This window comes from Podarcis vaucheri (genome assembly GCF_965113315.1).
Source record: "Podarcis vaucheri genome assembly, chromosome: 9".
NCBI lineage: Eukaryota > Metazoa > Chordata > Lepidosauria > Squamata > Lacertidae > Podarcis > Podarcis vaucheri.
In genome coordinates, this window is record NC_138767.1 from 80,344,914 (window position 1) to 80,360,656 (window position 15,743).

At 42.9% G+C, this 15,743-nt stretch overlaps 2 protein-coding genes across 9 annotated transcripts in view; one reads left to right on the forward strand and one right to left on the reverse strand.

Annotated features, from left to right (window-relative positions):
* SH3TC1 (SH3 domain and tetratricopeptide repeats 1) overlaps positions 1-15,743 on the forward strand; it is a 409,292-nt gene that overhangs the window by 328,521 nt on the left and 65,028 nt on the right. The gene's annotated exons all lie outside the window — the stretch shown is intronic.
* Positions 1-15,743, reverse strand: part of ABLIM2 (actin binding LIM protein family member 2) — a 68,680-nt gene that overhangs the window by 47,273 nt on the left and 5,664 nt on the right. For all 8 annotated transcript variants that reach the window (XR_014223633.1, XR_014223634.1, XR_014223635.1 and 5 more), the window contains exons 3-8: positions 10,692-10,875; positions 7,559-7,668; positions 5,110-5,236; positions 2,878-2,971; positions 1,268-1,355; positions 365-423 (exon numbers count right to left, since the gene is read on the reverse strand). Coding sequence is in view for 2 of the 8 variants with exons in the window: in XM_082238549.1 (XP_082094675.1) it covers positions 365-423; positions 1,268-1,355; positions 2,878-2,971; positions 5,110-5,236; positions 7,559-7,668; positions 10,692-10,875 (662 nt within the window). In the remaining 6 variants the exon portion in view is untranslated. The remainder of the gene's footprint in view (positions 1-364; positions 424-1,267; positions 1,356-2,877; positions 2,972-5,109; positions 5,237-7,558; positions 7,669-10,691; positions 10,876-15,743) is intronic.

Here is a 15,743-nt window from a genome sequence, read left to right on the forward strand (position 1 = left end):
ACTCATCTCCTTGACATCTAATTTGAGGGCATTCCACAGTGTGGGTGCCACCACCGGGAAGGCCCTCAGAGCTAGACCTCAGTGTCCAGGCGACGGAGGTGGAGACGCTGCTCCAGGTATAGAAGTATTTTATTTCTAAAACATTTCAAAAATTATTTCCCTCACCATTCTGAAATATTTAATAAGTGATCTCTTTCTAATGGAAAACTTAACAGGAAAAACCCTCAACTGCACCCCCCCTGCATTTCCCCCTAAAATTCACAGGTTGATTTCTGACATACAGAATTGCAGAGGCTAAAGAATTCTAATAGCCTGGTTGTTTATGACAATCAATGGAGCACATTTGAGCTGGGAAGGGTTTTACCTTGGCTTTTTCTTCAGCTTTGGCTGCCTGTCTGCAGGCGGGATGCCAGATGGAAGCCCCTGAAAATAAAAAGTCAGCACTCTAGTTAATTCCTGATATTTCTAACAGTTTTCCCCAAAATGCTCTATTTACTGGAGAGAGAGAGAGAGAGAAAGAGAAAGAGAAAGGGCTCATTCACATTTCTGTTTGTTCCATGGTTTAAAGTCACAAGTCCAGGAGGTTTTGTTCCCTTGCTTTCCCAATGAAAACCCGCTGAATTGCAACAAATGTCAACCCAGAGAAAACCTGATTGATGTTTGTTCCAATTCAGCAGTAAACAAGATTTTTTTCCAGGGAAAGCAGTGGGTCAAAAGAAAATCCTCCTGGGCTGTGCCTAGACACCACAGGACAAATGCAAGTCCAGATGAGTCCAGATTGAGAGAAAAAGATTGTGCAAAGCCGTGCTTTATATGTGCAGTGCTTTAGTTTAGAGGAGGTATGGTAAAAAACATATGTGGTATGTTCAAGACACAATACTTTAAAAATGGCTAGAATCAAGATTAGATTAACCAGTATACTAAATTAGATGCAGAATTAGTGGCGACTCCTCCTACGCTAGTTGAATTCTTTAAGCAATTCCAAGTGTAGACAACGTAGCTATCATTTTACACTACCCATAGCTCAATACATAAACGGGTGTACAGACATCACAAAGCTACAGATAAGCAACCATATTTTCAACTGCAAACATTTCTTTAAAAATGCTGCATCTTGGACATTTACATCTCCTCTAAACTAAGACCATAGTGCTCTGCCTATCATAGCAAATCCCCAATAAAAACAAAACCAGTTACAACAATGCTGGCTGTTTCTCTATGAACAAAGCTCAGCAGCGCCAGTAATTCCAATCTGCTTTTCCTTTACCTTGAAGATACATCTCTTCTCCTTCTGCAAACATCTGGTTGCACTTGATACACAGTGCACAAGTTGGGTGATAGTGTTTTTCTCCAGCCTGTTGGGAGACAAAAGAGAATAAAGATGAAGGTGTTTGCAATTACTACATCCAGATCACTCTGTAGTTGAGACAAGGCTAAAGGAGGGGGTGCTAGTTAAAGTAGTCACCTCCACTTCAACCTATGAAACTGAAAGAGTATGTCATGTGTAATGTGTCATGTGGCCTCAACTAGAGCCAGGGCTTTTTCGGCTGCGGCTCCAACCTGGTGGAACGCTCTGTCACAAGAGACAAGGGCCCTGCAGGACTTGACATCTTTCTGCAGGGCCTGCAAGACAGAGCTGTTCCACCAGGCCTTTGGTTGGGGCACAGCCTGACTCCCTCCTTTGGCAATCTTTACAATACTTTAGTTTATGGTTGCCATCAATTTTGATTTTAATTAATTCTTATGATGTTTTTATAATGTTGCACTATTTTAGTGTTGTTAGCCGCCCTGAGCCCGGCTTCGGCTGGGGAGGGCGGGATATAAATAAAATTTATTATTATTATTATTATTAATCCCCAGTGAAGCATGCAAGTCATTTACTTTAATTTAATTTTATTTTTTTAGAAGAAGAGTTTGGATTTGATATCCCGCCTTTCACTCCCTTTAAGGAGTCTCAAAGCGGCTAACATTCTCCTTTCCCTTCCTCCCCCACAACAAACACTCTGTGAGGTGAGTGGGGCTGAGAGACGTCAGAGAAGTGTGACTGGCCCAAGGTCACCCAGCAGCTGCAGGTGGAGGAGCAGAGACGCGAACCCGGTTCCCCAGATTACGAGTCTTAACCACTACACCACACTGGCTCTCTCAGGCAAATCATTTTAAAGTAGGCATTTGAGCAAGTTGATGCTTGAGGGGTAAGGAAATACCAGTTTCCGGAAAGCGAGTGTCAAAGACTGACAAAATATAATAATAATAATAATAATAATAATAATAATAATAATAATAATAATAATAATAATAATTTATTATTTATACCCCGCTCATCTGTCTGGGCTTCCCCAGCCACTCTGGGCGGCTTCCAAAAGAATATTAAAATACTGTGATACATCAAACATTAAAAGCTTCCCGAAACAGGGCTGCCTTCAGATGTCTTCTAAAAGCCTGGTAGTTGTTGTTCTCTTTGACATCTGGTGGGAGGGTGTTCCACAGGGAAGGCGCCACTACCGAGAAGGCCCTCTGCATGGTTCCCTGTAACTTGGCTTCTCGCAGTGAGGGAACTGCCAGAAGGCCCTCGGTGCTGGACCTCAGTGTCCGGGTAGAACGATGGGGGTGGAGATGCTCCTTCAGATATACTGGACCAATAAGTGTTTCAGTTCTTGTAACTCAAGCTTCCTCAACCTCGGCCCTCTAGATGTTTTGAGACTACAATTCCCATCACCCTGACCACTGGTCCTGCTAGCTAGGAATCATGGGAGTTTTAGGCCAAAAACATCTGGAGGGCCGAGGTTGAGGAAGCCTGTTGTAACTCATGAATCAAAGGTTAGTTCTCAGGGAGTTTCTTCTTAGGACACAGACATTAAGGGCAGAGAGTTGCCTTACCTCCAGAACTCTTCCTGTGATGTACTTTTCACAATTGTCACATCTTATTCCAAATTTAGCGTGATAGTCCATTTCACAATATGGAACACCATCTCTAGAAGAAAGACAATATCCATGGATCATTTCAACTACAAATGTCAAAACTGATTATTTAGTTGGAACATATTATAATTGTATTTATAGGGAGTCCTAGCAGTTCCCTAGGTGTGGCTCAGTTGATAAGAAGCAAAGTTATGTGTCCCAGGTTGATTTAATAACACCATGCCATCAAAGACTACAAATGAAATAAACTGCCCAACTTTTCTGCGGCACATTATTATGCATAATGAATCAATTAATCTACTGGCGATTAACTGTTCAGCTGTGAGGGTTGTAAAGTAACCTTTTACCGTATACTTCAAATGCATTAATGCTCTGCACTGGCTCAATACTTTGGGTGGTAGCCAATGCTCATTATTCACAGGTTAGACCCATTCAAGTTAATGGACAGGAGTATAAGATATCACCCACATTTCCTTTGCCCCATGATTTCTTTCTTCTTCTTCTTTTGTCCTGTCGCTTCCCCTGGGAAAACCTGCTGTTTACAACTGAATCAAGACAAAGCTCCATCAGATTTTTTGCAGATTATTGTTAGTTGTGATTTAGCAGTAAACAGCAGGTTTCCTGGGGGAAGCAATGGGACGAAACTAAAATCTTTCAGACCCATTGCTAGATTTCTAGAAGTGTAGATGAGCCCTAACTTAGGTTCCTTAAGTTCAATGGGTGAGTAAGACTTAGTTGAATACAACTGTAAGCAATGCAACCACTAGTTTGTGACACTGCTGCTTGTAGCATCCTAGTCTTTTTGAAGAAAGCTGTAGTGATTTTATATCCTGCCTCCTGGGCCAGACCATCTTAATGTGTTTCTCACGCAGTTACAAAGACCGATGATCGCAACTTCACCAGGTAATGAAAATGACAAATAAGGGAAAAGCTGCTGTGTCAGCAACAGGGCTAAAAGTTGAGCCCTACTCAAGTCAATACGTAAGTGCCCTACATGCAAGTCATACATGATCTAGGGCAGGTATAGGCAAACTTGGCCCTCCAGATGTTTCGGGACTACAACTCCCATCACCCCTAGCTAACAGGACCAGTGGTCAGGGATGATGGGAGTTGTAGTCCCCAAACATCTAGAGGGCCGAGTTTGCCTATGCCTGCTCTAGGGCAAGTGAGACTCCACCGGAATCCCAAGTCTGAATTCATTTTCCAGCTGCATGGCAAAGGTGGTAGCAGTTCTATGTATTGCTGCCATTTTTGCCCTCCCATTCTAAATGCCACATTTGTAAAAGGGCACTGATCAACTGGAGGATGTCTAGGGGAGAGTAACCAGGAAGATGAGGGGTCTATGATGAATGATTAGAGTTGGATATGTTTAGCTTGGAGAAGGAAATATTAAGGAGAAAGATGAGAGCCGTCTTCAGATAGCTGAAGGGCTGTCATTCGGAAAATAGGGTAGGTCTGTTCTGTTGTTCCTGATGGCAGGACTAGACCTAATGAGTGGAAATTGTGGGGAAGAAACTGTTGGAGGTGCTTAAGCAGAGGCTGGTCAGCCACTGGTCAAGTAACCTGTCGTTGGGTCCTGCATTGTACATCCTGCATTGACTAAGGGGTTGGTACATGCCTGACAAGGTCCCTTCCAATTCTGCAACTGTCAGGTTGGTGCTGATCACTTAGCTAGAAAAAGTTGTACTAAGACAGGATTGGATGCCTCGTTCTGTCAGGTCTTGATGATACAAACTAGGTCAACCTCTTCATCCAGGACCATGTCCTGGATTAAAGCTGTTTTATTAATAACTGACCTGGCATTTAGCAGAAGCAGCTGTAGGTAGGGTGGGTGGGGAGTTAACATGGCATTGAGAGAGTCTGGAGCTAGCTTCCCCATTCAGTTGTGAGTAGGCAAGCCAGCAGGAAGGATGTGTGCACTGTGAAAGCCACGTAAGTCTCTGGAATAGGGTAAAAACATTCAAATAGTCACAAAATTATGGGAAGTCCAAGGCATGTTAAGAAATGACAGAGGAAATCAGGCAAGCATTCCATGAGACTTAGTGTGTCATTTGTTCACTAGGCCTGCCTAGTGAAAAGCGTTTGACATTCCACAGAGTCACACATCACAAGATGCCAACAAAACACATTTTGACAATATAGCACTGAAAAGTGTCTTAAGAGAAGATGGATCCACTCTATCCAACATACTTGCTGATATATTCAGCATTCAGAAGTTTGCCACATATCTTGCACTTAAAACAGGACAAGTGCCAGTGTTTGTCCAAAGCAACCAAAGACTGTCCATTTTTTATTTCGGAGCCACAATTCCCACAATCTGTAAAAAAAGAAGAAGGCACAAATGACTTTGAAATGTAAGCAATATATTTTATGAGTCATTTAAGAGGCTGTAGAAAAACAAATACACCCCCTGGGTTTTGGGCATGTACTCAAGGATACACAGCCATGACCAGGTTTCAGAATAATGATAAATACTAGGGCATTTGGGAAATTTCAGGAAAAATATACAAACACGTTATATCTCTAAATTCTGCCCCCATTCAAATTGATAGTTGTATTTTGTTCGTAGGATGCAAGCATTTTGTCTAGTTTTACTATTTGGGCATTTCTTTGCCAGAGAGAGATGAAGACGTGACTTCATTGGTTCTTTCCATCTTTCTAATGCTTCTATTTAACAGCCTGGATTTGGGAGACAGGGATTTGTGCTGTGTCTTTTGCAGATTTATTTCTAACACATTCACTCACGTGCTCAGCCCAGCTAAAACCAACAGAGGCTGCACTTGCTTTGCCGCCCACTTCTTACTTGCGTCAGCAGATTGCCTGCCTTGAGCAAATGTGGTTTGCATTATCTAATTTATGTTTGGCATTTTAAAATTAATTTTCAATACAAATAATAAAACACCAGATTAAATAAAAGCTATGCAAAGAACTGCAACATCCTGAAATTTCCAAAACACATTAAAAACAAGTTAATTTATCCGTATGTATCTGTCAGGGGATGATTAGCTGCTTGTGCTTAAAATTGTGCCCCCTCAGAGTTTGTGCGGCTCCACAAACCTCTGTGTGTGACAGAGCTCCTCAGACATGTCTGCTCTAGTCACTAGTAGAGTCTGACAGTGGCTGCCTGCGGAAGCGCTTCCAGCAAAGAAGCTCCTTAACGGAAACGCGTCTCCTGGACTCACGACGTGGCAGCTTCCGGCGAAGTATGGGTCTCCCTACAGTTGCTTCTGACACCTCCCCGCTATTTTCGCTGGACGTGTCTCTCACCCCTTTCTCTCCCCTGCTGTTTCCTGCCTGGGCTGCTGCTTCTCTCTCAGCATTACTGAGATCCTCCTCCAGAGACCCCTCGCTCCCCCTACTGGTCCCTGCTTTGGCTGCTGACTCTCTCCCAGTCTCTGGGAGCCCTACCAACTCCCTTTCCTCTGATGTCAGTTCCCTGACAGTATCCACAAAGAGATTTTTTTAAAGAAAAAAGCCTATTTTGCCTACCTACATTTATTCTAAACTAATCAGAGAATAGTGATGCTGCAGCTGGGGCAGAGGGGCCACAATGCAAAGTTTTTGCAGCTGTCAAAAAACGGCCGCTATTTCAACATCATATTTAAAGTAATGTTACCTTTGTAGGTTCAAAAAGTATAAAATGTCCCATCTTTCATGAATTAAACTAAAGTGCTCTCTTCAAAACCCTGCATGACAGGGCAGAACCAAATATGCGCTAACATTTCCAGCTTATATCCCAGAGACAGATAAATACAATGAAACCTATGATGAAGCCAGGTACCCCTATATTTCAAAAACTTATTCTATAATGCTGATGCAGCCAGTCTTGTTAATGTGTTAATACAGATCCAAGGCCATTCTTGATGCGATGTGTTCTGCCTTTTTTGAAATATAAAACACACACCACTGAGGGGATTGTTGGGCTTAAGACTCAAATCACTCCTTAGTGGCAGAACTTGACATGGGCCCTGCCCTTATCTCTCAGCTACAGGTTGCTGTGTTGAGGGAGAAAGAGGGGGGGGGCGAGGGGAGAACCACATTTGCCCCCATAAGCTCTTTGGAGGAAAAATAGGGGAAGAAAAGTAATAAATAAATGAATAGTTTAGATAAAAGATGAAAGTTCTGAGACTCCCAGTTTCATTTTACCATTGATTTTTTGTTTAAACAAATAATGCTGACATCAATATTCACAAATATTCAAACTTTAACAGAAATTCATATTTTGCCACAGAAGATTTATTAACTTTATCCGTTAAGATTTGAGACATCACTTGATTGCTTTGATCTTGGCATCTCATGCATGAAACCATATAGATTGCAAAACAGTGTTGCATGGCATCAAAAGCTATCAGATATCATTGCATGTCAATGGTTAAATCCTGTCAAAAGCTAAATATTCCAGCTGTCACATATTATCAAATACTAGCTACCAAATATTAACTACTGAAATCAAAGCACTGGATATGAAATAGAGAAGTCAAATATTTGATGAATAGTCAGTTAATATTAAAATATTCAGAGCACATTCATGGAACTATTTAACATGAAACTGGAGACTGAAGAAATGAATGTTAGCGAAATTTGGGGGGAAACCATTTTTCAAAAGCTCAGTCATATAATTTTTTTAATCTGCTCTTACTTCGGAGGACTGGGAAATTGCTGTTGCTTCCAGCAGGTGGCAGAGAGCATTTCTGACAGATACAGTCTTTGCCATTGAAAGTTACGCGGTCCCCAGGAGGAAAAGGTTGCCTGCAGCAAAAGAAATCAAATGCATTAGAAAATGAAGAACCTTGCAATGTTTCAACTGCATTTCTATTTTTATAAAAGGGACTCCTTTACTTAGTTACAGCTCTTTTATCATTCATTTCCAACTAGCAAATCTGACCAGTGACTTGAAAGCTCAGCATTTAAGAGGCGCCATTGAAGAAGAATGCTTACTTCCCTTTGGGAAAGAACTGAGGTACCATAGCAGCTTAAAAAATATTCTTCTCAAAATACACATCATCCTTTTGCAGATCTTTTTTCTGAAACAAGAAATTGACTGATAACAGAACATACAAAGCAAGGCATACTGGCTTGAACCTATTTAGAACTGGCTGGAAGAGCCATATCCCAGCAAAATATACAAGAGCCACATTGTAGTTCAGCCTCTGTTGCCAATGCATCTCCACCCTAGCAAACACTCCCTCCACAGACGCTCCTGGCTCACTCTCCGTCCTGCAAAGGAAGGAGTCTGTTTGTTCCTTCTCCCTCATCTAAGGGCCCGTCCACATCTGCATTTGTCACGTGATTTCTAGTATTATGCACCAGGGGTCTGAGAGGGTTTCCCCCCCCCTCTCGGGGGTCCCACCACTTTCCCCAGGAAAATTGCTGCTTATTGCTGAACTGGAACAGACATCTAACTGTGGAAAACCAAAATGAAAATTTGTTCCTCATCTGAACTGATCCTAAAATAGCTCCTGATGTGTTTTCCTGGGAACTGTGTTGGGGGAAGTAATGACTCATTTTCTATACGTCAAAATGATTGTTTTCGGATTCTCTGGTTTTTTGATCATGTGGTTTTCTGATTATCTGGTCTTCTGATTCTCTGACTCTTTTCCACAGGTGGGTGGAGCTGGAGACAAAATGAAAAGTTGACTATTGATTATAGGAAGAATGAATGGGAAAACACAGGGTTTAAGGGGTCTTTCACCAAGTAAAATATGAGGCAAAGATCACAAGTGGGAACACCCAGCTCCAAACCAAACTAAAAATGTGGCAAAGAGGTACAGACTTAAGGGGAAGTGTGGCTCTCTCTGCTCTTTTCACGGCTCAGTCCATCATCTAATTGTTCTTCCACAGACATACTTAAGTATCCATTGTGTATTCTACAATATTCACTTTCTAGAAGTGACCAGCAGCTTCATAGAACTCAAAAACCAAGTTTTATCCCTCTCAGTATAACAGCAGGGTGATCAAGAATGGTGAAAGGATCCTATAGAAATCTCATTGCCACAGGCAGAAAAAATGTGGTTTTTAGAGGGAGCTTAACCATGTCAGAAAAGTAATGCAGGCAATCAAATAATGCACACAGAAACTCTGATTCCAATATCTGACTAAAACCAGTGGGGATGGAATATTAACCAAAACATTAATTCATGGCAGCCATCTTGGATTCCATTGACAAAGCCAACTTTGAATGAAGCAAGCAGACAAATCATGTTTCCAACATCATAGTCCCATTTGATACAATTGCTAGATAGCTAGATAGTCTCTTGTGTCTCAGATTATCTCAATGTGAAAACTTTGAATGGAGATTCCTCATACAAGATTTTCCCCCAAGAAAGCATTGTATTGTGAGCGTTGAGAGCAATGAAGCACAGAAAGATAAATTATGTTTCTTTAAGGAGGCTCACGGCCAACAGACAAAGTATCTTTGGTACCCCAATAAAGCCATTTAAAATAGTGTGGTGTTGTGGTTAGTGGCAAGACTAAACCTGGATTTAAATCTGGGAGAGGAGGCTTTAAATCCCCACCTGGCTTGAAGCTCACTGAGTGACCTTGGGCTGCTCACTGCCTCTCAGCTTAATTTACCTCACAGGGCTGTTGTGGGGATTAAAGGAGAAGGTGAGACCTATTTATTCCACCTTAAGCTACTTGAAGAAAGGGTTGGCTATAAATACAGTAAATACATAAAAACTGGTGAAAAACTATGCACATTTCACAAGTGCATGAGTGAGTGTCATGATCCCTGAAGATACAGTATGGAGGCAGGCATGAGCAGAAACTTCCTGCGTCGTCTGAGGCTGTCACTCGACCTACAGTGGTACCTTGGTTTACAACAATAATCTGTTCCAAAGGTCCGGTTGTAAACCAAAACAGGTTGTAACCCAAGGGGCGCTTTCGCCAATGGGGCCTCCCCCCCCCCAATGAGTTGTAATCCAAAAAAATGGGTTGTAATCCAAAAAAAGGGACACGCACTTCCAGGTTTGACTTGGTTGTAATCCAAAGCGGTTGCAAACCAAAGTACCACTGTATCTCCAGCATTGTCCATGACACCTGAAATATCTCCAGAGACCTTAATGGACATATGGAGATGCCTCCTGGGCAGGGAAGCCACACTAGCTGCTGCTGCTGCCGCCGCCGCCGCCGCTGCTGCTGCTGCTTCTTCTTCTTCTTCTTCTTCTTCTTCTTCTTCTTCCCAACAAAATATTAAAAACATAATAAAACATCTAACATTAAAAACCTCCCTAAACAGGGCTGCTGTCAGATGTCTTCTAAAAGTCAGATAACTGCTTATTTCCTTGACATCTGATAGGAGGGTGTTCCACCACCGAGAAGGCCCTCTGCCTGGTTCCCTCTAACTTGGCTTCTCGCAGTGAGGGAACCACCAGAAGGCCCTCAGAGCTGGACCTCAGCGTCCAGGCAGAATGATGGGGGTGGAGACGCTCCTTCAGGTATACTGGGCCGAAGCAGTTTAGGGCTTTAAAGGTCAGCACCAACACTTTGAATTGTGCTCGGAAACGTACTGGGAGCCAATGTAGGACTTTCACACACTGCAAGGCCTGCAGTGTCAAGGAAGCCTCCAGAGATCCTAGGACCCACTGGAGAATGGCAGGTTCTTAGTTGGGCCAAGGGCACCTGGAACAGCTCCTGGAGCAAAAAGTCCAATAGCTGTCAAGAGAGGAAATCTGGTGAACAGAAGCATTCCTGGAATTGAACTAGGCCAATTCTCACCATCTCATTTTTTAAAAATAAATGTAGACGTTAACGCTTCAGAGAAATAAACTCACCTGCAAGCTACACACACAAAACAATTTGGATGGTAGGTTTTCCCCAGTGCTGAAACCACTTCTCCCTCAATAAACTGATCACAGCTGAAGCACCGTGTCCCATAGAGGCGCTGATAGTCCAAAGTACAGATATAGTCTCCTTGTCTTACAAAAAATCCTCCTTGAGCCAAGTCACATCCGCATGCTGTGGGCAAAACAGGACACAATATATGACAAAAGAAACTCCATCCCTAAGAAGGCAAAGCATCACATATTGAGTTATTTTAAGCTGTACATGGCTTTTCCCCCCTCACTAGATGCCTAAAGTTCTTTATACCTTTTACAGGTACAGCGTAACTCATTGTAGAATGAATAATGCTGATATAAAACGTATTTTCTGGACTTGTCCCAAAATAAAGAAACTCTGGCACATAGTGATAAATGGAATATAAACTATGACAGGGCATATACTGGTTATCTGTTTTGGATATACTGAAGACTCAATATACTCAAGCAGTGATAAAGAACTGAATCCCTGCAATGGATTTTAGCACATGGCATGTTGCTGGAATTTTTTTAAAGGACTTTTCCTTCTGTGCCTTTTCAGGCAGGTAAACTCCCAGGAAAATGTTTCATCTTTGCTTCATCTCATGAGGGGGTGTTTGCTGTGGTGGCTCTCCAATTGTGGAATGCCCTCCCATCACAGATTCAGCTGGCGCCAACCCTGATGGGTGTAAATGCCTATTTATTTACTGAGCCATTTGATAAGTTGAGTGGAGGAGATGTTTTATTGCTCCCACAGCACTGTGATATAATCCGATTTACTGCTGCTGTGGTTTGGGTTTTTAAAGATTTTTTTGAATGCATTATATACTTTTATACAGTAGCTCGCTCTGAGACTGGTTTTAAACAAAGAGCATATTATAAATCACTGAATAACTCATCCTCTGGCTGGTGTCCTGCAAATGGCACCTCCTCCCTGTGTAATCTGAAACACCCTTCCTTTACGCTATGTTCTTATGCAGGCTCTCTCAGATTACACACAGTAGCTTTTAGCAAATTTATTTATAGACTAGCAAGCGGAGTTGATCTGGTATATACCAACTCCTGTTATTAACTCACACATGGCTTAGCATATTCCTTCTTCTTTCTTTCCGTTAACTATGGAATAGTTTGTTTCCAGTCTTAGAATTTTCTCAGTTGGTTCTGATAAGAACGCTGTCAGCCAACTTGTCTGCACATGCATGTGGTCTACTCATGTGAGCAGTATAGCCTGAGAGCTGTGAGCTCACACAAGATCACAGCTCCTTTCCCTGCAAGAGGGGGATCTTGCTTGCATTTCTGACAGCTCCATTACAGTGTTCACACAAGTAGTACGTGTGCTTTTTACATATAAGCATTCTCACTGTGGCGGAATACTGTACCCAACATTTCCCCACACCAGGCAAGACTAACGGGACCTTCAGCAGAGGATACAGCAATTTAGACTGGGGAAAGGGCTAAACATCTCTGTTATCAGATTAGCAGCCAAACACTGCTGCATTGAAGAAGAAAACTGCATTGAAGAAGATCACAGGTCTCCTATGCCATGTGTACATTGAGGCCCAAGGCTGACATTTGGGGGCGCCCAGTGTGAGATACTGCTTCCATTCTCCCAGAAGCAATGAGCTAGCAACCACTATCCAGTTACAGAGGCCTTTGAGATTGCTTTCTTCTTTCATTCTTTCCATAGCCACCCAGTGACTGTTTCAGGGGGTTGGAGGTGTCCTTTAAAAAAACCAAACACCCTGGCATATACCAGCAATAAAGAATATCAAAACTAATGGGAAAATATTCATTTGGGGGATTCAGGCAAGGCAAATTCATTCAGGCACATGAAGAGATGAGTAAAATCTAGGAAATTCATCATATCCCTGTCACTGAAGAGATGACAGAGTATCTATTTTGCTCTAAGAGAAGGCCAGGTCAGCTTGGATTCAGTGTGTACAACAGTAAGCATGATGTACCATTCAAACTGGAACGTGTCCAGAGGAGGGCAACCAAAATGGTCAAAGGCCTGGAAACGATGCCTTATGAGGAACGGCTAAGGGAGCTGGGCATGTTTAGCCTGGAGAAGAGGAGGTTAAGGGGTGATATGATAGCCATGTTCAAATATATAAAAGGATGTCACATAGAGGAGGGAGAAAGGTTGTTTTCTGCTGCTCCGGAGAAGCGGACACGGAGCAATGGATCCAAACTACAAGAAAGAAGATTCCACCTAAACATTAGGAAGAACTTCCTGACAGTAAGAGCTGTTCGACAGTGGAATTTGCTGCCAAGGAGTGTGGTGGAGTCTAGCTACTTTGGAGGTCTTTAAGCAGAGGCTTGACAACCATATGTCAGGAGTGCTCTGATGGTGTTTCCTGCTTGGCAGGGGGTTGGACTCGATGGCCCTTGTGGTCTCTTCCAACTCTATGATTCTATGATTCTATGAAAGCTATGATTGTTGTGAGCAAAATGCCAAACCAAATCCCTGAGACACCAAAGTGCCTGCCCTGCAATCTCTGTTCATCACCATTTACTTCTTCCTCTCAATTACTATTTATTATAATAACCTACTATAAAAAGTCAATAATAAGAATTGATTGCAGATTGCCATCAGGCTGCACATCAACATTCTCCTGTTTGCCATTAGTTGACTAATAGTTGTCTAGAAGCATAAGGAATATGAAAACTTTAGTGCCCTGCTAGCTCCTGAAATAATCAATGTGTATTGCATGAGAAGGAACACATCAACTAATTTGAAGCTGAGAAAAACAAAGCAAAAAAGTCTGCAAAATTTTGAAGTCACCCTGCTGATGCACAAACTGCACCTGGTTTGGGTAGCTAACCATATTAGCATAGCAGCAGTGAAGTCCAATACTACCACAAAATACTCAAGAACAGCTGCTGACCTATGGAAAATGTGAGTCTGATTGCACACAATAGGATGTTCTTCTGAATAAACATGCATAGGATTGCAGTGTTGGAGAAGAAGGGAGGGAATGCAGAGCTACCATCTCTTGCAGTTACTTGGCAGTGATGAAAGCACTCTGTACGTGCTCTGTAGAAAGGAATGATTTCAAAACCATGATCTGGGCAAATAATTGTTTACATTAGTGTTTTCCCCCATTTAGTACTTCTCATGACTATGATCATCTAAACAACTCGTATAAGATGTTATAAAATGTTGCTTGCTGCAAATGTGGAGCAAATGTGGGGAGATCTGCAATAGGTTCACCTGCCCATTATCAAAACAAAAGATGGAAGGGTAGACCTCATGGGCTACTCCTAACTCCTAACCTGTGGAGTGACTCTATTCTTCAGTCCTTCGAAAAGAAAAGAAAAACCCCCAAAGTTGGGCTTTCTGTGGGAAGAAAGAAGCAGCACTGGGAAAATGCAGAAGGATTACAATGTCTGTCTCCATGAAACATGAGGGAATGGTGTATGGTGATTCCATGCTAAATATCTTGAATGAAATATGGCTTAATGCTCAAAGCCTGATTTCTCATAGAGCAATCTGCAGAAAGTTCACACCATCCCTCTTTCCTAATTCATGAACAGGTGGGAGAGAGAAAATAATGTCCACCTTCACTCAGCAGATCACCAGCAGCTCTGAACTGCTCAAGTTTTGCAGCTACCTGAACTAGACAAGCAAACCCCAAACACCCCAACCAACAAGGAAAATACTGATGCTTCCAAAGCTTGTTACTGCACTCCAACTTTGGTTGGGGTGGGGTGGTTCTACCCCAATTGGGCCGTGGGGAGCTTAGGAATGCCAGGGTGGGGAAAGAGAATAACAACAAGCACCGAGTGGATAAATTCCTGCCAGCCCTCGTTCACCTTCATCTTCCGTTTACGTGAAGATGCCCTTTTCCTGGAAATGAGGCGAGTATTCACTAGTGGTCTCTCCTTTGTTTTGCAGGCAGCAGGAGTGAGAGAACGGTGCAAATCCGTGTGACTTGGCACCCGTGTCACATGGAGGAGGATGAAAGACAAGGGCCTGCAAGTGCATGACAGTGTCTGGCCATCCTTGCCCCATCTTACAGGAGAGAAGCTGCCCCCCCCTCGTTTCAGTGGAGGAGAGGGGAATGGCCTCTTTCCCTCACTTGGAGTTTTGGTACGACAGCACCAATAAGGGAGACTTTTGTGCTGGTTGTGGGCAACAGAAGCAGGGGTGTTCACCACTGGCAAGAAATATGGGCACCACTGTTAAACGGGGGCGTATCTTTATGGCAACTGTTGGCATGAATTAAATTCTTCCCCTCTCCTCAGCTGCCACAGTCTCAACAGAACATTACACCTAACAGAGCAACAATATGGATTTTAAAACATTACTACGTACCATAGACATTTTTAAAAACAAACTACTTAAAATTAGCATCTTTCCCATTCCACACGAAAATACAAATTGAGCCGGCATACAAATTCCATGGAGACTAACTTATTAGAAGTTAAGACAGAAGCCTGTGACCCTCCACATACTGTTGGACTACAACTCCCATCAATCCTGACCATTGGCCAAGCTGGCCAGAGCAGACAGGAGTTGAAACTCCAGCAATATCGGGAGTGTTCTAAGTTGCCCAGCCCTGCTGTTATTATCATGTGCCAGCTGTGATTTGTCCTTCTGTATATGGAAGGCCAACTCCCACTCTTACCAAGTTGGGCACAGGGGCCAGTAGTAATATCATTCCAACCTGGAAGATGTGGTGCTATGACCAGTGCCTACTGCTGCTGGATACTGGATCAAAGGGTTGTGAGGGAATGGTGCCAATGATGAGAGGAGGCCCTACGTGGCGATATTCAGGAGCTGAAAACCTCTGTCTGGGAGGGACACCAGCCGTGGAACTGCGCAGGAAAATGGCTGTTTGCTACAACAAATAAGCTGGACCATGTATCAAGGCCAAGCTGGGGCTGTGAGTGAATCAAGGCCTTGACTGCAAAGATTCCATAGCTGGAACCATTAAGTGGTGACCCAGCAGTCAATCAGGCAGAAGTACCACTCTGAGGGGCAGGGAGGCTAGACAGGGGGAAGCACAAGTAAGGAAAAGGTTA